Source organism: Vidua chalybeata, chromosome 32 (assembly GCF_026979565.1).
Source record: "Vidua chalybeata isolate OUT-0048 chromosome 32, bVidCha1 merged haplotype, whole genome shotgun sequence".
NCBI lineage: Eukaryota > Metazoa > Chordata > Aves > Passeriformes > Viduidae > Vidua > Vidua chalybeata.
The window spans coordinates 1,231,184-1,251,840 of NC_071561.1; the positions used below are offsets into that span (position 1 = coordinate 1,231,184).

Below are 20,657 nucleotides of genomic sequence, written 5' to 3' on the forward strand. Positions count from 1 at the left end.
GGCATGGGGGGGTTTCACAGAGGCCACAGTGGGGTCAGAACGGTCACGGGGGTCACAGGGGTCATGGGGGGATCAGAATGGTCATTGGGGGTCAGAATGGCCATTGGGGGGGGGGTCACAGGGGCCACAAGTGAGTGCCCAAGACCCCCCCAGCCATACCCACCCCCCAAAACCACCCTCCTCACCCCTTTCCCCATCCCCACAGCTCCAGACCCCCCTTCTACAGACGAAGACCCCCCTTCCACCACCACCACCAGCAGCAGCACCAGCACCACTCCCGCCGCCCCCTGCCCATCCCCTCCCTGCCCCACGCCGACCCCCGAGGAGCCCCGGGATGACCCCGACGCCGAGGCTCCGGTGCGGGGCCTGGCGGAGGAGGCGGTGCCGGCCGTGCTGCGGGCGTGCGTCAGCATGCTGGGGGTGCCCGTGGACCCCGACACGCTGCACGCCACGCTGCGCCTCTGCCTGCGCCTGACGCGGCAGCACAAGCACGCGCTGCTGTTCGCCGAGCTGCGCTCCACCCGCACCATCCTGGCGCTGACGCAGAGCTCCGGCTTCACCGGCTTCACCCCGCTGGTCACCCTGCTCTTCCGGCACATCATCGAGGACCCCTGCACGCTGCGGCACACCATGGAGAAGGTGAGGGGTGGGGGGGATGGGGAGAGGGGGATTGAGGGGATAAAGGGAGAGGGGAATTGGGGGGCTGGGAGAAATGGGAGAGGGGAATTGGGGGGCTGAGGAGAGGGGAGAGGGGGATTGGGGGGCTGGGGGTGAGGGGAGAGGGGGATTGCAGGAGAAGGGAGAAGGAATTGGGGGGCTGGGGGTGAGGGGAGAGGAGGATTGGGGAGCTGGGGGTGAGGGGAGAGGGGGATTGCAGGAGAAGGGAGAAGGAATTGGGGGGCTGGATGTGAGGGGAGAGGGGGATTGAGGGGCTTGGGGGTAAGGGGAGAGGGGAATTGGGGGGCTGAGGGTAGGGGGATCAGGGAATTGGGGCTGCAGGGGACAAGGGGATCAGGGAATTGGGGGTCACGGACACAAGAGGGTCAGGGAATTGGGGGTCCAGGGGATACCGGTGACAAGGGGGTCAGGGAATTGGGGGTTGTGGGCACAAAGGGATCAGGGAATTGACACTCTGGGGCCAGCAGGGCCAAGGGCTCCGCAGCTCTGGGGGTCCAGGCTCCCACGGGAAGCTCTCCCGGGGGTGCCCCTCTGTCCCCGTGCCCACGGTGTCCCCACCATGTCCCCGTGCCCAGGTGGTGCGGTCAGCGGCCACGAGCGGGGCGGGCAGCACCACCTCGGGGGTGGTGTCGGGCAGCCTGGGCTCGCGGGAGGTGAATTACATCCTGCGGGTGCTGGGCCCCGCCGCCTGCCGCAGCCCCCACGTCTTCACCGAGGTGGCCACGGGCTGCATCCGCATCGCCCTGCCCGCGCCGCGCGGCTCCGGCACCGGTGAGGGCCACGGCGGGAGCTGGGATGTGGTGGGGGGATCCTGGGGAGGGTCTTGGTACCTGGAACAAGCTCCTAGAGGGGGGGCCTGGGATGTGGGGAGGATCCTGGAGGGGGGATGGGGACATGGCAGGTCTTGGAGGGGACTTGGGGGCAATCCTGGATTGTGGCCTGGGAGCTGGGGGGCTCTTGGAGGGGGAAATGGGGCATGGGAGGGATCCTGGGGATCCCTGGCACCTGTAATGAGGTCCTGGGAGGGTTCCTGGAGGGGATCCCAGGGTGCCTGTATCCCCAGAAAATGGGGTCCCAGGGGTCTCTCAGAGCAGGAGTTCTAGGGGTGCCTCTATCTCCAAAAAATGAGGTCCCACAGGTGCCTCTGTGCCCAAAAATGGGGTCCCAGGGTCCCTTTATCCTCAGAGAAGAGGTCCCCAGGGGTCCCCCTGTCCCCAAAACATGGGGTCCTGGGAGAGGTTCCTGAAGGGGACTCAGGGGTGCCTCTGTTCCCAAAAATGGGGTCCTGTGGGTCCTTTTAGCCTCAGATCAGGGGTCCCAGGAGTCTCTCAGACAGAATGGTGGTCCCAGAGGTGCCTCCACCCCCCAAAAACCAGCGTCCCATCTCATCCTCATCCCCACCACATGGCTCCCACAACCCCTCCCCAACCTGACACCGCTGAGGATCCCCCCAAATCCCTGACCCACCCCCCCCCCCATTTCCTCCCCGTTTCCCCCCCAATTTCCCAGCCTCTGACGACGAGTTTGAGAACCTGCGGATCAAGGGGCCCAACGCGGTGCAGCTGGTGAAGACCACGCCGGCCAAGGCGGCCGCGCTGCCGCCCATCCCCGAGCCCATCCGCGACGTCATCTACGACATGCTCAACGCCCTGGCCGCCTACCACGCCCCCGACGAGGGTACGGGGGGCTCGGGGGGCTCGGGGGGAGCAGAGGGAGGAGTGGGGTGCACGTTGAACTGGATTTGGAGTGTCCTGTTCAATGCCATGCGTGCCCACCATGCCCCTGTGGGTGTCCTGTGCGATGTCCTGGGCCTCCGACAAGGGTCTGGGGGGCTCGGGTCCCCCACAATGGGGGCACACACCCCCAGTGAGGTTTGGGGGGCAGAGGGAGGAGCAGGGTGCATATGGAACAGGAATTGGGGTGTCCTGTGCGATGTCCTGGGTGCCCACCATGCCCCTGATGAGGGCATAGGGGCTCGGGGGAGCAGAGGGAGGAGTGGGGAGCATGTGGAACTGAAATTGGGGTGTCCTGTGCGATGTCCTGGGCCTCTGACAAGGGTTTGGGGGGCTTGGGTCCCCCACAATGGGGGCACACACCCCCAGGGAGGTTTGGGGGGTTGTGGAGGGAGGGGAGCACAGGGGGCAAGGATTGGGGGGCACACGAGGAAATTGGGGTGTTCCCAAGGAGCGAGGTAGATGTGGAAAAGGACTTGGGGGTTTTCATATGGGGGGAAATTGGGGTGTTCACATGGGGAAGGAATTGGGGTGTCCAAGCGAGAGGAATTGGGGTGTCCGTATAGGGAAATTGGGGTGTTTGTACAGGGAAGGAATTGGGGTATCTGTAAAGACAAGGAATTGGGGCATTCATACAGGGAAGGAATCAGGGTATCCATATGGGGATGGAATTGGGGTGTCCATATAGAGAAGGAATTGGGGTTCTCTTGTAGGGAAGGAGTTGAGGTGTTCATATAGAGAAGGAATTGGGGTACTCCTATAGGGAAGGAATTGGGGTGTTCATATAAAGAAGGAATTGGGGTGCTCCTGTAGGGAAGGAATTGGGGTGTTCATATAAAGAAGGAATTGGGGTGCTCCTGTAGGGAAGGAATTGGGGTGTCCATATAGGAACGGAACTGGGGTGTCTGTATTAGGCAGCAATCAGGCTGCCCCATCCCCCAGGCATCCTCAGCCCCTCTGGGGGGGGTCTCCTGTCCCCCCTGAGCGCCGTGTCCCCGCGCAGGTGACAAGGGGGACCCCAAGAGCGCGGCGCCCAGCGAGGTGAGCCAGCTGCTGTCGGACATTGGGGACGACATGTACCAGCAGTACCGCAGCCTGACCCGCCCCCCCGCCGACTTCGACCCCCCCGCCGGCTTCGCCATCAACGTACGGGGGCTTGGGGGGGGGTCCTGGGGGCCGGGGGGGCAGTTTGGGGGGGATAGGGGGTGGTTTAGGGAAGCTGAATGGCTTCTGGGTGTTCGGGGCAGAGGTTTGAGGGGACTGGGAGGGGATTTAGGGGCCTGGGGTCAGTTTGGGGGGGCTGAAAGGGGATTTGGGGCAGCTGGGAGGGAATTTAGAGGGTTTTGGAGGGGCTGAGGGGTGATTTTGAGGCCTGGGGGGCAATTTGGGGGGGCTGACCGGGTCTGAGGTGTGGTTTGGGTGGGGCTGGGAGGTGGTTTTGGCAGTCTCGGGGTCAGTTTGGGGGGCTTTGGAGGGGATTTGGAGGGCCCAGCATTCCCAGAGTCACTGATATTTGAGAGAGGGGGTAATGGGGGGCTGTGGGGGTATCACTGGGGGTCTGGGGGGTTTTGGGGCCCTCCCAAGCTCTGACCCTCCCCACTCCCCCAGGCCCAGGTTTTCGCTGCTGACGGAGCCACGGCCGAGACACCGCCCTCAGGAACCCCCCAGGGAGAAGGTGGCACTGTCCCCCCGCGTCCCCTGGTGTCCCCTGCTTGTCCCTGATGTCCCCTCCCAGCCCTGTGACCCCAATACTCCCAACCCCTCCAACATCTTCTCTGTACCCCCACACATCCCAATGTCCCCTCCATGTCCCCAAGGTCCCTGAGCCCCCACTGTCCCCTCCATGTCCCCAAGGTCTCCTCCATGTCCTCTGAGGTCCCCTCCGTGTCTTTAAGACTTTCACCATCCCCTCTGCACCCCCTAATGGTGCCCCCTGTGCTCCCTTGTGTCCCCTAAGGATGCTCTCCTCTGCCCCCCGTGTCCCCTGATGCTGTCCCTGTGTCCCCTGACTGTCCCCTGATGCTGTCTCTGTGTCCCCTGACTGTCCCCTGGCGCTGTCCCCGTGTCCCCTGACTGTCCCCTGATGCTGTCCCCGTGTCCCCACAGCGTCCAGCCCTGAGGAGGGCCGCGAGGGCCGCAAGGAGAAGGAGGGGGAGCGCGGCGAGGAGCGGGGCCGGGCGCGGGGCTCCAAGCCCTTGATGCCCACCTCGACCATCCTGCGGCTGCTGGCCGAGCTGGTGCGCTCCTACGTGGGCATCGCCGCCCTGATCGCCAACTACAGCTACAGCGTGGGCCAGTCCGAGCTCATCAAGGAGGTGACATTGTGGGGACACGGCCACCAGAGGGGCAGGGGACAGGGACAGCCGTGTGTCTATCAGGGTGTGCCAGGAGGGGCAGTCTGAGCTCATCAAGGAGGTGACATTGTGGGGACACGGCCACCAGAGGGGCAGGGGACAGGGACAGCCGTGTGTCTATCAGGGTGTGCGTGGGGAGGTTCTGTCACCTCCCTGTGCTTTGGGGTCTGTTGTCACCTCAGGGAGGGGCGTCACTTGTCACCCCTTGAAGAAGGGTGCCTTGTCACCTTGATTGTTAGGGTCCCCTGCTCCCCTGTCACAGATCCCCTGTACTCCCAGACACCTCAGTCTCACCCCCCTGTGCTCGGGGTCCCCTGTCACCTCACTGATAGGGGTTCCCTGTCCCCCCAAACACCTCAGTGCTGTCCCCTGTGCTCGAGGGTCCCCTGTCCCCTTACCCTGAAGGTCCCCTCTGTCTCCTGGCCGTGGGTGCGGGTGTGTGACCCCCGTGTCCCCCCAGGACTGCAGCGTGCTGGCCTTTGTCCTGGACCACCTGCTGCCCCACCAGCAGAACGCCGAGGACAAGGACACGCCGGCGCTGGCGCGGCTCTTCCTGGCCAGCCTGGCCGCGGCCGGCAGCGGCACCGATGCCCAGGTGGCCCTGGTCAACGAGGTCAAGGCCGCCCTTGGCCGTGCCCTGGCCATGGCCGAGAGCACCGAGAAACATGCCAGGTGTGGGGACAGCTGGGGACAATGTGGGGGCAGCGTGCGGGTACCACGGGGACAACAGTGTGGGGACAGCTGGGAACAATGTGGGGGCAGCGTGTGGGTACCATGGGGACCATAGTGTGGGGACAGTTGGGGACAATGTGAGGGACGGCGTGGGGACAATGTGGAGTCGCTGCAGAGACAGCCTCGAGGTGACCAATGTCTCTCATTCTCTGTTCCCCACAACATGACCAGTGTCCCTTGTCCCCCTGGAGTGACCGGTGTCCCCCAGTGTCCCTTGTCACTCCAGAGTGTGCCCTGCCCCCCTGAGTGACTGCTGTCCCCCTGGAGTGAACGCTATTCCCCAGACCATCCCCTATCCCCCCCGAGTGACCGCTGTCCCCCCGAGTGACCGCTGACCCCCGAGTGACCGCTGCGCTGTCCTCGCAGGCTCCAGGCCGTCATGTGCATCATCAGCACCATCATGGAGTCGTGCCCGTCCACCTCGAGCTTCTACAGCAGCGCGGCCAAGCCGCCCCACAACGGCATGAACAACATCATCCGCCTGTTCCTCAAGAAGGGGCTGGTCAACGACCTGGCCCGTGTGCCCCACAGCCTCGACCTGTCCAGGTGAGGGGCTGAGGGGGTGCCCTGAGGGGACTGGGGAGGGTGTTAAGGGGGTTTGGGGGAGTCTTGAGGGGTTTTCAAGGGTCTTTGGGGAAGTTTGGTTGGGGTCTTGAGGGGTTTTCAGGGATCTTGAGGGGGTTTGGGGGAGCTTCATTGGGGTTCTGGGGGGTTTTGGGGTGTCTTGAGGAGGACCATGATGGATTTGGGGTCCCTGCTCAGTCTGGGGTCCCTGCTGGGTTTGGGGGGGGTCCCTGCTGGGTTTGGGGTCCCTGCTGGGTTTGGGGGGGGTCCCTGCCAGTTCAGGGGTCCCCTCTGGGTTGGGGGTCTGTGCCGGTTGGGGTGCCAGCGCTGCTCCCCCAGCCCCAACATGGCCAACACGGTGAACGCGGCGCTGAAGCCGCTGGAGACGCTGTCGCGCATCGTGAACCAGCCCAGCGGGCTCTTCGGGGCCAAGGGCTCCTCCAGCAAGAGCAAGGCCGAGGGCAACGGGGGCGCCCGCGAGGCGGGGGCCGCACCCCCCGATGGAGGTACCCCCCCCTCGGGTCCCCCCACGGCCCCCCGGTGTCACCCACAGCCCCAGTGTCACCCCACGGCCACACCCCCAGTGTCACCCACTGCCCCAGGGGCAGTCACAGCTGCCCCCGATGGAGGTACCACCCCTGGGACCCCCCAGTGTCACCCCATGGCCCCCCAGTGTCACCCCATGGCCCCAGTGTCACCCCATGGCCACACCACCAGTGTTCCCCCCACACCCCATGACTCCCCAGGGGACCCTCCTGTCCCCCCCCACCCCCCATGACCCCTCTGCCCCACAGGGGACCCTCCTGTCCCCCCGTGATCTCTCCTGTTCCCCCTCACCTCCCGTGCCCCCCAGGGGATCCCGGGGACCCCGAGCCCCCCGAGGAGGACGCGGAGGCGGCGCAGGCCGAGGCGGCCGACGGGGACATGGACGGCGAGGCCGAGGGGGACACGGTGGTGCTGGCCGGGCAGCCTGAGGGGCTCACCACCCAGGAGATGCAGGTCAGGGACCCCTCCCCAAATCCCCCGAGACCCCCAAGTCCCCCCCCCAGCACCTCCAAACCCCCCCTGTGCCCCCCCACAGGTGGAGAATGAGCTGGAGGATCTCATTGACGAGCTGCTGGAGCGGGACGGCGCCGACGGCAACAGCACCATCATCGGTGAGGGACAGCAGAGTGACCACTGGACAGCAGGGTGCTGGATAGCAGAGTGACCGCTGGACAGCAGGGTGCTGGACAGCAGAGTGACCACTGGACAGCAGGGTGACCGCTGGACAGCAGAGTGCTGGACAGCAGAGTGACCACTGGACAGCAGGGTGACCACTGGACAGCAGAGTGCTGGACAGTAGAGTGACCGCTGAACAGTAGGGTGGGGTCCCCTCAGGACATAGGGGCCACTCCTGGACATCAGGGTGACCCCCTGGACATCAGGGTGACCCCAGGACATCAGGGTGACCCCCTGGACATCAGGGTGACCCCCTGGACATCAGGGTGACCCCAAGACATCAGGGTGACCCCCTGGACATCAGGGTGACCCCAGGACATCAGGGTGACCCCCTGGACATCAGGGTGACCCCAGGACATCAGGGTGACCCCCTGGACATCAGGGTGACTCCCAAGACATCAGGGTGACCCCTTGGCCATCAGGCTGACCCCTGGCCGTGTCCCCTGTCCCCAGTGAGCCGCTCAGCCGAGGACGAGTCGCAGGAGGACGTCCTGATGGACGAGGCCCCGTCCAACCTCAGCCAGGCCTCCACGCTGCAGGCCAACCGTGAAGGTGGGCACGGGGTTTTGGGGTTTGGGGGGCACTGGGAGGTACTGGGAGGATTTAGGGGTGTCCCTGGGGGGGGTCTCAGGGTCCTACAGACCCCCTCGACCCCTCCCCACAGATTCCATGAACATCCTGGACCCCGAGGATGAGGAGGAGCATACGCAGGAGGAAGACAGCAGCGGCAGCAATGAGGACGAGGACGACAGCCAGGACGAGGAGGAAGAGGAGGAGGAGGAGGATGAGGATGATCAGGTGGGGTTAAAGCGCTGAGGGCCTTCCCAAAACTCGGCGGTGCCCCCAAAAATATTGGGGTCACCCTCAAAGGTTGGGGTCCCCCCTAAATCACAGAGTCTTCTCTGTAGCCGTGCCCCTGTTTTGGGGTGGGATGCTCTGTTTTGGGTCAAAGTGCCCCAGTTTTTGGACTGGGGGTCCTTTGGGCCATTTTGGGTCAGGGTCCTCCCATATTGGGGGTCAGGAGTTCTGTTTTGGGGTTGGGGTGCCCTGTTTGGGTCAGAGTGCCCCCAATTCTGGGTCAAGGGTTGCTCTTTTTGGTCAGGGGGTGATATTTTGGGTCAGGGTGCCCTGTTTTGGGTGAGGGTGTGTCATTTGGGGTTATTTAGGGTCAGGGAACCCCCATTTAGGGGGTCAGGGGGTGTCATTTGGAGTTTGGTGCCCTATTTTGGGTCAAGATGCCCCCAGTTTGGGGTCAGGGGGTGTTATTTTGGATCAGGGTACCCCCAATTTTGGGTCAGGATTGCTGTTTTGGGGCAAAATGCCCTAGTTTTGGATTGGGGGGGCTATTTTGGGCCAAAACCCCCCAATTTGGGGCCTGCTGACCCCCTGGCGGGCCCTGCCAGGACGATGAGGAGGGCGAGGAAGGTGAGGAGGAGGAGGATGATGATGATGGCTCGGAGATGGAGCTGGACGAGGATTACCCCGACATGAACGCCTCGCCCCTCGTGCGCTTCGAGCGCTTTGACCGCGACGACGACCTCATCATCGAGTTCGACAACATGTTCTCCAGCCCCAGTATGGCACTGGGGGGCACTGGGAGGGACTGGGATAGACTAGGAGGGCACTGGGAGGGAATTGGGAGGGACTGGGAGAGACTGGGAGGGGATTGAGAGGGAATTGGGAGAGACTTGGGAGGGAACTGGGAGGCACGGGGAGGAAAAAAATGGGGTGTCTCCACCCCATTTGTCACCTTGGGGGGGTCAGGAAAGGGTCACACCCTCCCCCCAGCCCCCCAGTTGTGTCTCCCTGTGGTTTTTGGGGTGTTTTCACTCCCTGACCCCAAATTCCTCCCTGTGGTTTTTGAGGTGTTTCCCAATTCCCCCCTGTGGTTTTTGGGGTGTCTGACCTCCCTGATAATTACTCCCTGTGGTTTTTGAGGTGTTTCCCAATTCCCCCCGTGGTTTTTGGGGTGTGTGACCCCCCCATTTCCACCTTCCCCATGATTTTTGGGGTGTCTGACTGCTCATTTTCCCCTTCCCCGTGATTTTTGGGGTGTCTGACCCCCCGTTTTCCCATTCCAGCTGACATCCCGCCGTCCCCCGGGAACATCCCTGCCAGCCACCCTCTGCTGGTGCGGCACGCGGAGCACGGGGGGCTGGGGCTGGGGGCTGGCCCGGGGGGCGCCCGCCTGGCCCAGGGGCTCGGCCGGAGCCAGCGCACGCTGCGGCAGCTCACGGCCAACGCCGGCCACACCATCCACGTCCACTACCCGGGGGCACGGCAGCCAAACCCCCCCCTGATCCTGCAGCGGTGAGTGACCACTGCTGGCCCTGTCCAGAGACCCCTGGGGGTCACCCAAACCCCCCTGGGAACACCCCCAAACCCTGCAGGGAACACCCCTAAACCTCCCCTGATCCCGTAGCAGTGAGTGACCACTGCTGGCCCTGTCCAGAGACCCCTTGGGGTCATCCAGACCCCTCCAGGGAACACCCCCAAATGCCCCTCTCATTCTCCAGCAGTGAGTGACCACTCCTGGTGATGTCCAGAGACCCCTTGGAGTCACCCAAACCCCCTTGGGATCACTCAAACCCCCCTGGGAACACCCCAAACCCCCTTGGGATCACTCAACCCCCCCTGGGAACACCCCAAACCCCCTTGGGGTCGCTCAAATCCCCCTGGGAATCCCCATCCACTACCTGGGCTTGTGCCACAGCCCCTCCCTGGCTTCCTACAGCCCCAACTGGGGGTCTCACAACCCCAATCTGGGGCCTGACACCCCCCTGAGCTCCCCAACACCCCTTTTAACACCCCCTGACCCCCTCTGAAGCCCCTTTGCCCCCTCCCCAGGCTGCTGGGCCCCTCGGTGGCCGCAGACATCCTGCAGCTGAGCAGCAGCCTCCCGCTGCAGAGCCGGGGTGTATCCCCAGCTGGGGGTCCCACAGCTCCCCTCAAGCCCCCCAAACACTCCCCTGACCCCCTGTGCCCCCTCCCCAGGCTCCTGGGCCCCTCAGCGGCCGCAGACATCCTGCAGCTGAGCAGCAGCCAGGCTGTGCCCCCAACCGGGGGTCTCACAGCCCCAACCAGGGGTCCAACACCCCCGTGAATGCCCCCTGACCCCCTGTGCCCCCTCCCCAGGCTCCTGGGCCCCTCGGCGGCCGCAGACATCCTGCAGCTGAGCAGCAGCCTCCCGCTGCAGAGCCGGGGCCGGGCGCGGCTGCTGGTGGGCAACGAGGACGTGCACATCATCGCCCGCTCCGACGACGAGCTGCTGGACGACTTCTTCCACGAGCAGGGCAGCGCGGGCAGCCAGGCAGGCGAGTGGGCACACCTGGGGGCATGGGGGGGGGCACCTGGGGACATGGGGGGACACCTGGGCACACCTGGGGGCATGGGGGGACACCTGGGGACACCCACAGCCAGGCAGGCGAGTGGGCACACCTGGGGGCATGGGGGGGGCACCTGGGGACACCTGGGGGCATGGGGGGGGCACCTGGGGACATGGGGGGACACCTGGGCACACCTGGGGGCATGGGGGGACACCTGGGGACACCCACAGCCAGGCAGGCGAGTGGGCACACCTGGGGGCATGGCGGGGCACCTGGGGACATCTGGGCACACCTGGGGGCATGGGGGAGGCACCTGGGGACATGGGGGGGACACCTGGGCACACCTGGGGGCATGGGGGGGGCACCTGGGGACACCCACAGCCAGGCAGGCGAGTGGGCACACCTGGGGACACCTGGGCACACAGGGGGACAGGGAGAGACCCCCAAAACATGGCACAGACACGGGGACACATCAGGGGCGGGGCCTGAAGAGGGGGTGGGGCTTAAGGGGGTGTGGTATGTCAGGAAGGGGTGGGGCTTAAATGTATGGTGGGTGGGGTTTAAGGGGTGGGGTCTATGGGTTTTAGGGGCATGGTCTGGTGGGTTTAAGGGGGTGTGGTCTGGGGGGAAGTGGGCTTGGCTGATTGACAGTCTTGGGGTGGGTGGGTGGGCTGAGATGGGTGTGGTCCCACTGGGGGGCGTGGCCTCTGCAGCCTCCAAAGCTCCCATCCCCCCCAGGGACCCTGTCCAGCATCCCCACGGCCCTGACGCGCTGGACCGAGGAGTGCAAGGTCCTGGATGCCGAGAGCATGCACGACTGCGTGTCCGGTGAGACCCCTGGGACCCCCCGGGCAGCCCCCAGACCCCCGAGCCTCACCCTTCCTTCCCCTCCAGTGGTCAAGGTGCCCATCCTGAGGGGTCCCACACACCCCAGATCCCCCCATTTCCCCCCCACAGTGGTCAAGGTGCCCATCCTGGGGGTCCCACACACCCCAAACCCCCCCATTTCCCCCCCACAGTGGTCAAGGTGCCCATCCTGGGGGTCCCACACACCCCAAATCCCCCCATTTCCCCCCCACAGTGGTCAAGGTGCCCATCCTGGCCCGGCTGGAGGCGCTGCGGGACGAGGAGCTGGACGAGCGGCGCGAGAAGCGCCGGCGCCAGGCGGCCGAGGACGAGGCCAAAGGCGCCGAGCGCGGCCCCGAGGACAAGGACGGGGCAGAGACCCAGGTGAGAGACCCCCAAAAAAACCCCCAAAACCTCCCCGGGATGTGGGGAAGGGTCTCTCCTTCATTCCCCACCTTCCCGTCTCCCGCAGGACGCGGCGTCCAAAGCCGGCCCCGCTTCGGCCGACATCACCCCCCCAGGTAAATCCCCCCAGCTCACCTGGACCCCTCCAAACCTTTCAGCGGCCGGACCCCCCCAAAAAAACCCCCGAATCCCCCCCTGGAGCTGGCGCCGCGCGGGCTGAGGTAGTAGATTGTATAGTTGGAGGGTCACACCCCCGTCTCGGAGATAACTATACATTCTACTGTCTTCCTCGCGTGGCGCGCGCCGCCGGAGCCGGGGGGTCCCGGGGGGGGCTGCAGCGGCGGGGGAGGGGGGGGTTTAGAGATCCCCCCACCCCACCAGCACATCCAGGATAGGGGTGGAGTGGGGTTAAAATGGGGAAATGGGGTGGTTTTGGGGGGTTTAAAGGTTTTTCTGGGTTTTTTTGGGGAGGGGTTTAATGGGGAGTTTTAGGGGGTTTGGAGGGGGTTGATGGAATTTGGGGGGTGGTTTAGCTCTAGGGGTGGGATGTGCCCTGCCCTAAATTGTTTCCTCCCCCTCCCTCAAAATTGTCTCTACCCCTAAATTTTTTCCTCCCCCTAAATTGTCTCCTCCCCAAAATTTTCTCCTCCCCCTAAATTGTTTCCTCCCAGCCCAAATTGTCTCCTCACCCCCTAAAATTTTCTCCTTCCCCCCAAACCCTCTCCTATCCCCACTGGGATCCCCTCTCATTTTAGGGCACAGCTGAATGTCTGGGATTCCCCAAAATGGGGAAGAAAGGGAGGTTTTAGGGTGCAGGGTAGGGGGGGGGTGTCTCCCAAATTTCTGGGTCCCCCCCAATGTTGATCCCTGCGTGTGTCCCACCCCCCCTCCCAGAACACAGCGGGACCCCGGGAGAGACCCCCCCTCCTGGTCCCCACCGGACACTGGTGATGCTGGAACCGACGCCGACCCCCCCAGACCCCCCCCCAGGAGCCCCCCAAATCCCCACTCGCCCCCCTCAGCCCCCCGAACACGAAGAGGGGGGGCCTGGACGACCCCCCCAAGATGCCGAAGCCACTCAGATGGAGCTGTCACCCGCCCCCACCATCAGTAAGTGCTCGGTTTTTGGGGGGATCCCCTGGATTTTTGGGGGTTTTCTCCTTTTTTGGGGTGGGGGGAAGTCTCCCCGGATTTGGGGGGGCTCCAGTGTCCTGTCCCCCCGCAGCGTCGCTGTCCCCAGAGCGGGCGGAGGACTCGGACGCGCTGACGGCCGTGAGCAGCCAGCTGGAGGGGTCCCCCATGGACACCTCGAGTTTGGCCTCCTGCACCTTGGAAGAATCGGGGGGAGCTCCCCCTGCCCCCACAGCCCCCCAAAACCCCCCCGGAACCCCCCAGGGACCCCCTCCTGCCCCCCCCGACACCGCTCAGCCTCCGGACGATAGGTGAGAGCCTCCCCTTCCCCCTCAGCTCTGTCAGTGGGAAACGGGGGGGTTGTGGTTTTGGTGGGGGGGTCGTGGTTTTGGGGTGTCCCCCCCTCACTGATGTCACCCCCAGCTCCCCCCCGGCCTCATCCTCGGAGAGTTCGTCCACCCGGGACTCGGCCGGGGCCATTTCCGGGGCCGACTCGCGAGGGATCCTGGAGGAGCCGCTGCCATCCACCAGCAGTGAGGAGGAGGATCCCCTGGCCGGTCAGTGACACCCCTGTGTCCCCTGTCACCCGTCAGTGACACCCCTGTGTCCCCTGTCACCCATCAGTGACACCCCTGTGTCCCCTCTGGCCAGTCAGTGACACCCCTGTGTCCCCTGTCACCGGTCAGTGACACCCCTGTGTCCCCTCTGGCTGGTCACTGACACCCCTGTGTCCCCTGTCAACTGTCAGTGACACCCCTGTGTCCCCTCTCACTGCTCAGTGACACCCCTGTGTCCCCTCTCACTGGTCAGTGACACCCCTGTGCCCCCTGTCACTGGTCAGTGACACCCCTGTGTCCCCTGTCACCGGTCAGTGACACCCCTGTGTCCTCTCTGGCTGGTCACTGACACCCCTGTGTCCCCTGTCACCCGTCAGTGACACCCCTGTGTCCCCTCTCACTGCTCAGTGACACCCCTGTGTCCCCTCTGGCCGGTCCTGTGTCCCCTCTGGCTGGTCAATGCCACCTCCCCCTGCCCCTCTGTGTCCCCTCTGTCACCTTCCAGAATCCCCTGTCCCCCGAGGGTTTTTAGGGGTGTCCCTGGAAGATTTCAGAGTGTCCCCAGATGTTTTTAGGGCTGTCCCTGATGGTTTTGGGGTGTCCCTGAGGGATTTCATGGTGTCCCCAAAGGTTTTTAGGGACATGCCAGGGGGTTCCAGGGATTTTCAGGGCATCCCTAGAGACTCCCAGTCCATTCCCTGGGGTGTCCCCAACGTGTCCCCACCGTGTCACAGGGATCAGCCTCCCCGAGGGCGTGGATCCCTCGTTCCTGGCGGCGCTTCCGGACGACATCCGGCGGGAGGTGCTGCAGAACCAGCTGGGGATCCGCCCGCCCGCGCGGGCCCCGCCCGCCGCCAGCCCCGCCCCACCCGTGGTGGCCAACCCCGGCCTCACCGAGGTCAGCCCCGAGTTCCTGGCAGCGCTGCCCCCGGCCATCCAGGAGGAGGTGGGTGTGGTCGTGGTCTGGGCGGGGCTATGGGTTGGGTGTGGTCTTGGGTGGGGCTAAGGGAAGGGTGTGGTTTTGGGGTAGGGCTAAAAGGCGGGTGTGGTCTCTTGGGGTGTGGCCTCTTTGGGTGTGTCCACATGGGGGTGTGGCCTTTTCGGGGTGTAGCTATGGGGTGTGGCCTCTTTGGGACATGTCCCCTTAGGGGTGTGGTCTCTCAGGGTGTGGCCTCTTTGGGACATGTCCCCTTAGGGGATGTGGTCTCTCAGGGTGTGGCCTCTTTTGGATGTGTCCCCATAGGGCTGTGGCCTTTTTGGGGTGTGGTTTCTCAGAGCATGGCCTCTTTGGGACAAGTCCCCTTAGGGGTGTGGCCTCTTGGGGTGTGGCTTCTTTGGTGTGTGTCCCTGTAGGGGTGTGGCCTATTTGGGGCGTGGTCTCTCAGGGTGTGGCCTCCTTGGGGCGTGTCCCCATGTGGGCGTGCTCTCCCGGGCCCTGTCCGGTCCGGCCGTGTCCCAGCGCTGTCCCCCACAGGTGCTGGCGCAGCAGCGGGCGGAGCAGCAGCGGCGGGAGCTGGCTCAGGCCACGGGCTCGGACGCGCCCATGGACCCGGTGACGTTCATCCAGACGCTGCCGTCCGAACTGCGGCGCTCGGTGCTGGAGGACATGGAGGACTCGGTGCTGGCCGTGATGCCGCCGGACATCGCGGCCGAGGCGCAGGCGCTGCGGCGCGAGCAGGAGGCGCGGCAGCGGCAGCTCATGCACGAGCGCCTCTTCGGCCACTCCAGCACCTCGGCGCTCTCGGCCATCCTGCGCAGCCCCGGTGAGGGGGGGGGAGGCCTGTCCTGCTGCCCCCCAAATCCCTCTGTGTCCCCCCGAATCCCTCTGTGTCCCCTACAATTCCCTCTGATCCTCAAATCCGTGTCCCCTACAATTCCCTCTGATCCTCAAATCCCTCTGTGTCCCCCCAACTTCACTGTGTCCCCCACAATTCTCTCTGCCCCCCCCTCCAGTTCCCTCCGTGCTCCCAATTCTTCCCGCCCCCCCCAATTCCTTCAGCCCCCCTCCAGTTTCCTCTGCCCCCCATTCCCTGTGTCCCCACTCTGATTCTCTCAGTCTCCCCTGTCCCCAGTGTGTGACACATCTGTGGTGTCCCTGCTGTGTGACATGTTCTCAGTGTGTGACATATCCCCAGTGTTGCCAGTGCATGACACACCCCCAGTGTGTGAAAAATCCCTGTTGTCCCTGCTGTGTGACACATCCCCAGTCCGTGCCGTGTCCCTGCTGTGTGACACATCCCTGGTGTCCCCAGTCCGTGCCGTGTCCCTGCTGTGTGACACCGGTGTCCTGTCCCTGTCCCCGCAGCGTTCACCAGCCGGCTCAGCGGGAACCGGGGCGTTCAGTACACGCGGCTGGCGGTGCAGAGGGGGGGCACCTTCCACATGGGGGGCACCGGCACCCACAGCAGGTCAGTGGTCATGAGGTCATTTTGGGGTCAGTCTTGGCTGTCCCACCCAGGCCAGTGGGCGGCAGCATCGACAGGGCAGTTTGGGGTCAGTCTGGGGCTGATTTGGTGCTCAGTTTGGGGTCAGTCTGGGGCTGATTTGGTGCTCAGTTTGGGGTCAGTCTGGGGCTGATTTGGTGCTCAGTTTGGGGTCAGTCTGGGGCTGATTTGGTGCTCAGTTTGGGGTCAGTCTGGGGCTGATTTGGTGCTCAGTTTGGGGTCAGTCTGGGGCTGATTTGGTGCTCAGTTTGGGGTCAGTCTGGGGCTGATTTGGTGCTCAGTTTGGGGTCAGTCTGGGGCTGATTTGGTGCTCAGTTTGGGGTCAGTCTGGGGCTGATTTGGTGCTCAGTTTGGGGTCAGTCTGGGGCTGATTTAGTGCTGTGGTTTGGGTCACTTTGGGTCACTTCTGCTGTCACACATCCCCAGGCTGGCAGGCAGCAGTGTGGACAGGGCAGTTCAGGGTTGGTTTGGGGCTGGTTTGGCGCTGTTTTGGCGCTGTTTGGGGTCAGTCTGGGGCTGGTTTGGTGCTCAGTTTGGGTCCAGTCTGGGGCTGGTTTAGTGCTCTGTTTTGGGTCACTTTGGGTCACTTCTGCTGTCACACATCCCCAGGCCGGCAGGCAGCAGCGTCGACCGGGCAGTTTGGGGTCTGTTTCTGGACCAGTTTGGGGTCTGTTTTGGGTCACTTTGGGTCACTTCTGCCTCTCACACATCCCAGGCCGGCGGGCAGCAGCGTGGACAGCCTGCTGCGCCTGCGCGGGCGGCTGCTGCTGGACCACGAGGCTCTGTCCTGCCTGCTGGTGCTGCTCTTCGTGGACGAGCCCAAGCTGAACACGAGCCGCCTGCACCGCGTCCTGCGCAACCTCTGCTACCACGCTCCCACGCGGGGCTGGGTGGTCCGCAGCCTGCTGTCCATCCTGCAGCGCAGCAGCGAGAGCGAGCTGTGCCTCGAGACCCCCCGCGGGACCCCCGGGCCGGGCGCCGAGGAGCGGCCGCGCGGCCGCGCCGGCGGAAGCCGTGCCGGGCCCGGCTCGGCCGCGGAGCCGCGCGGGCTGGACCTGCTGCACCGCATGGAGTCGCGCAGCTCCGGCCAGCTCTCCTGGCTGTCCGTGTCCATGGACGCCGCCTTGGGCTGCCGGACCAACATCTTCCAGATCCAGCGCGTGCCCGGCCGCAAGCACACGGAGAAGCACGCGGCGGCCGCCGGCTCCGCCGTCCACATCCACCCCCAGGCCGCGCCCGTGGTGTGCCGGCACGTGCTGGACACCCTCATCCAGCTGGCCAAGGTGGGGGTGCTGCTTGGGGGTCTTTGGGAAGAATTGGGGAACTTCATTGGGTTTTTGGGAGGTTTCTTGAGGGTTTTTTGCCACGTTAAGGGGTGGTTTGGGGATCTCCAGGGGAAATTTGGGAAATTGGGGAACGTTATTGGGTTTCTGGGATGTTCCTTGAAGGTTTTTTGGCACGTTAAGGGGTGGTTTGGGGGAAATTGGGGAACACTAAAGCGCATTATTGGGTTTCTGGGATGTTCCTCGAAGTTTTTTTGGCACGTTAAGGGGTGGTTTGGGCATCTTTGGGGGAAAATTGGGGAACACTAGAGCTTGGTATTGGGTTTCCGGGAGATTTCTTAAGTGTTTTGGGGGGCACTGGGACATTTTGGGGTGCACCAGGGCACATTAAGGGGTAGCTGGGGGCCTCTGGGGGTCACTGGGGAAAGCTGTGGGGGGCACTAGAACATTCCATAGGGAAGCTGAGGGCCCCCCCCACACCTGAGAGCACAACTGGGGGTCTCTCCCCACACTTGGGGTCCCTCCCAGTGGCACAGGGAGCATCATCTGGCAGAGGGGAGGATCCCCAAAACCTGTGTGGGGCCTGGGGGTGACTGAGGCCTCCTCGGGTGGGGGGCATAGGGGACTCCGGGGTGGTTTTGGGGTGGTTTTGGTGTTTTCAGCACCCCCGTGTTCCCCCCCAGGTCTTCCCCAGCCACTTCACCCAACAACGAGGCCGAGACCCCGCCACCGACCCGGAGCGCGACCGCGGCCCCCCCAAATCCGGGGGCAGCCCTTGCCCTCCCCCACCCCCCCAAACCCCCCCAGCACCCCCACCCCCTCCCCCCTCCACCGGCGCCCCCTCCCCAGCCCAGCCCCCCCAATCCCAATCCGGCTCGCTGTCCACCGATTTTTGGGACCTGCTGGTCAAGCTGGACAACATGAACGTGAGCCGGAAGGGGAAGGGGTCGGCGCGGGCGGGGGGCGGCGGGGGCGGCCCCGAGCCCGAGGCGGCCGGGGGGGGCCTGGAGGCGTCGCCGCTGGGGCAGCTGATGAACATGCTGTCCCACGGCGTCATCCGCCGCAGCCCCCTCCTCACCGAGAAGCTGCTGCGCCTCCTGTCCCTCATCTCCATCGCCCTCCCCGAGGGGGGCAAGGCCGGCGAGGGGGGGGCAGCGCCCCAGAACGGAGCCCCCGCCCCCCCTGCGCCCGCCCCGCCCGCTGGAGGGGCTGGGACAGGGACGGGGGCGGCCGCAGCGCCCGGGAGCCCCCCGGGACAGGGGGGCAACGGAGGAGGAGGAGCGGCCACGGCTGGGGGAACCGCGGGTGAGTGTGGGGACAGGGACGGGGACAGGGGGACAGGGATGGGGATGGGAACAGGGGGAAAGGGATGGGGATGGGAACAGGGGGACAGGGATGGGGACGGGGAAAGGGATGGGGATGGGAACAGGGGGACAGGGATGGGGACAAGGGGACAGGGTGGAGAGAGGGACAGGGAAAGGGATGGGGACATGGGTGGGAACGTGGGGACATGGGGACAGAGATGAGGGCATTGGAATGGGGAAAGGGGTGGGAATGGGATGGGGGGACAGGGGTGGAGCGTAGGGATGGGGACATGGGGACAGGGATGGGATACGAGGATAAGGGACAGGGATAGGACATGGATGGGATGCGGTGACAGGGATGGCACACGGGGACAGGGACGCAGGGGGTCGCGACAGGCACAGGGAGCAGCCTGGGTGGCGTAGGGGTGGCATCTCGATGGCATCTCCCTCCCACTGCCACCACCCCCACCACCGTGTCCCCGCTGTCCCCAGCCCCTGCCAAGAGCTCCAAGTCCCCTGCCAAGGTCCCCGAGGGTAGCCCTGACCCTCGGCTGGCGGCCACGGGCCTGACCGAGAGCCAGCTCCAACTCTCCGTGGAGGTACCAGGGGGGCCGTGCTGGGCAGGGGGGGGTGTCCTGCTGTCCCCAGGTGTCCTCAACCCCCCTCTGCCTCCCCCAGGTGCTGACGTCGCACTCGTGCTCGGAGGAGGGGCTGGAGGACGCGGCCAATGTCCTGCTGCAGCTGTCGCGGGGGACGCGGGGACAAGGGACACGGTGCTGCGGCTGCTGCTCAGCGGGGCCCGGCAGCTGGGGGGGGCCCTGTGCCGCCAGATCGGTGAGGGGGGGTCCTGGGGGTGGGGGGGGGTCCTGTGTGAGGTGGGGGGTCTTGGAGAGGGTCTGCCACCAGACCAGTGGGGGGGCCTTAAGTGGGTGGGGTGAGGGTGGTCACTGGTCAGTGGGGGGTGCCCTGTGGTCAGTGGGGGTGGTCAGAGGGGTCCCAGCCCGTGCCACCCCCCAGGGACACTGCTGGCCGAGCTCCGTGAGTACAACCTGGAGCAGCAGCGGCGGGCACAGCTCGAGGCCCCGTCCCCCGAGGGGCTCCCCGAGGAGCAGCCCCCCAGCGCCAAGCTCAAGGGCAAAATGCAGAGCCGGTGAGTGCCCACACACCCTGGGGCCTGGCGTGGCTGCTGTCCCTGTCTGGGGTCCCTGGTGGTGACCACTGTCCCTGCCATTCCCCCTTGTCCCCACTGCTGACCATTGTCCTGCAATGCATCTTGGTCCCACCAACGACCACTCCCCGTTGTCCCTGCCGATGACCACTGCCCACTCCCTGTTGCCCCACCGATGACCACTGCCCACTCCCCTTGGTCCCACTGATGACCATTCCCCCTTACCACTGCCCATTCCCCCGTGTCCCCGCTGCTGACCGCTGTCCCCGCCATTCCTCTGCTCCCCCCCGACCCCTGACCCCTGTGCTGTCCCCCCAGCTTCGACACGGCCGAGAGCGTGGTCATCGTGGCGTCTCAGAAGCGCGCTCTGGGCGGCCGGGAGCTGCAGCTGCCCTCCATGTCCGTGCTGACCTCCAAGACGTCGACGCAGCGCTTCTTCCTGCGCGTGCTGCAGGTCATCATCCAGCTGCGCGACGACACGCGCCGGGCGCACCGCAAGGCCAAGCAGCCCGGCCGGCTGGGTAAGGGCCGCTGCGGCCGCCCCCGCTGACCGCTGACCGCTCCCCGCGCTGACCGCTGACCGCGCTTGTGCCCGCAGGCGCCGCGGGGCTGGGGGCGGCCGGCAGCATCCAGGCCGCCGTCCGGCAGCTGGAGGCCGAGGCCGACGCCATCATACAAATGGTACGTGAGGGCCAGAGGGCCCGGAGGCGGCAGCAGGGAGACACGGTTAGCACGGCCGCCTTCCTCCACCCTGCCCTGCCCTTCCTCCCGCTCCTGTGCGCTCTGTCCTGGCCTCCTTGGCCTCCTCCTTGTCATCCTCGGCCTCCCCAGCGCCCCCCCTCCTCATCATCCTCACCCCCTTCTCCTCATCCTTGGCCTCCCTGCCCCCCCCCCATCATCCTCACCCCCTT

The 20,657-nt window shown here is 65.2% G+C and overlaps 1 protein-coding gene across 1 annotated transcript in view; it reads left to right on the forward strand.

Moving 5' to 3' along the window:
* HUWE1 (HECT, UBA and WWE domain containing E3 ubiquitin protein ligase 1) overlaps nt 1-20,657 on the forward strand; it is a 52,047-nt gene that overhangs the window by 23,758 nt on the left and 7,632 nt on the right. Inside the window, 33 exon segments of the mRNA XM_053968104.1 lie at nt 206-639; nt 1,254-1,449; nt 2,188-2,355; nt 3,415-3,557; nt 4,020-4,086; nt 4,518-4,726; nt 5,226-5,437; nt 5,864-6,043; nt 6,401-6,567; nt 6,915-7,060; nt 7,143-7,218; nt 7,736-7,834; nt 7,947-8,080; nt 8,686-8,857; nt 9,364-9,592; nt 10,418-10,596; nt 11,347-11,436; nt 11,690-11,838; nt 11,927-11,975; nt 12,754-12,969; nt 13,085-13,301; nt 13,414-13,547; nt 14,282-14,493; nt 15,022-15,310; nt 15,853-15,955; nt 16,707-17,274; nt 17,958-18,579; nt 19,071-19,177; nt 19,257-19,323; nt 19,326-19,412; nt 19,596-19,728; nt 20,065-20,267; nt 20,345-20,472. Of these exon segments, the coding sequence (XP_053824079.1) occupies nt 206-639; nt 1,254-1,449; nt 2,188-2,355; nt 3,415-3,557; nt 4,020-4,086; nt 4,518-4,726; nt 5,226-5,437; nt 5,864-6,043; nt 6,401-6,567; nt 6,915-7,060; nt 7,143-7,218; nt 7,736-7,834; nt 7,947-8,080; nt 8,686-8,857; nt 9,364-9,592; nt 10,418-10,596; nt 11,347-11,436; nt 11,690-11,838; nt 11,927-11,975; nt 12,754-12,969; nt 13,085-13,301; nt 13,414-13,547; nt 14,282-14,493; nt 15,022-15,310; nt 15,853-15,955; nt 16,707-17,274; nt 17,958-18,579; nt 19,071-19,177; nt 19,257-19,323; nt 19,326-19,412; nt 19,596-19,728; nt 20,065-20,267; nt 20,345-20,472 (6,185 nt within the window).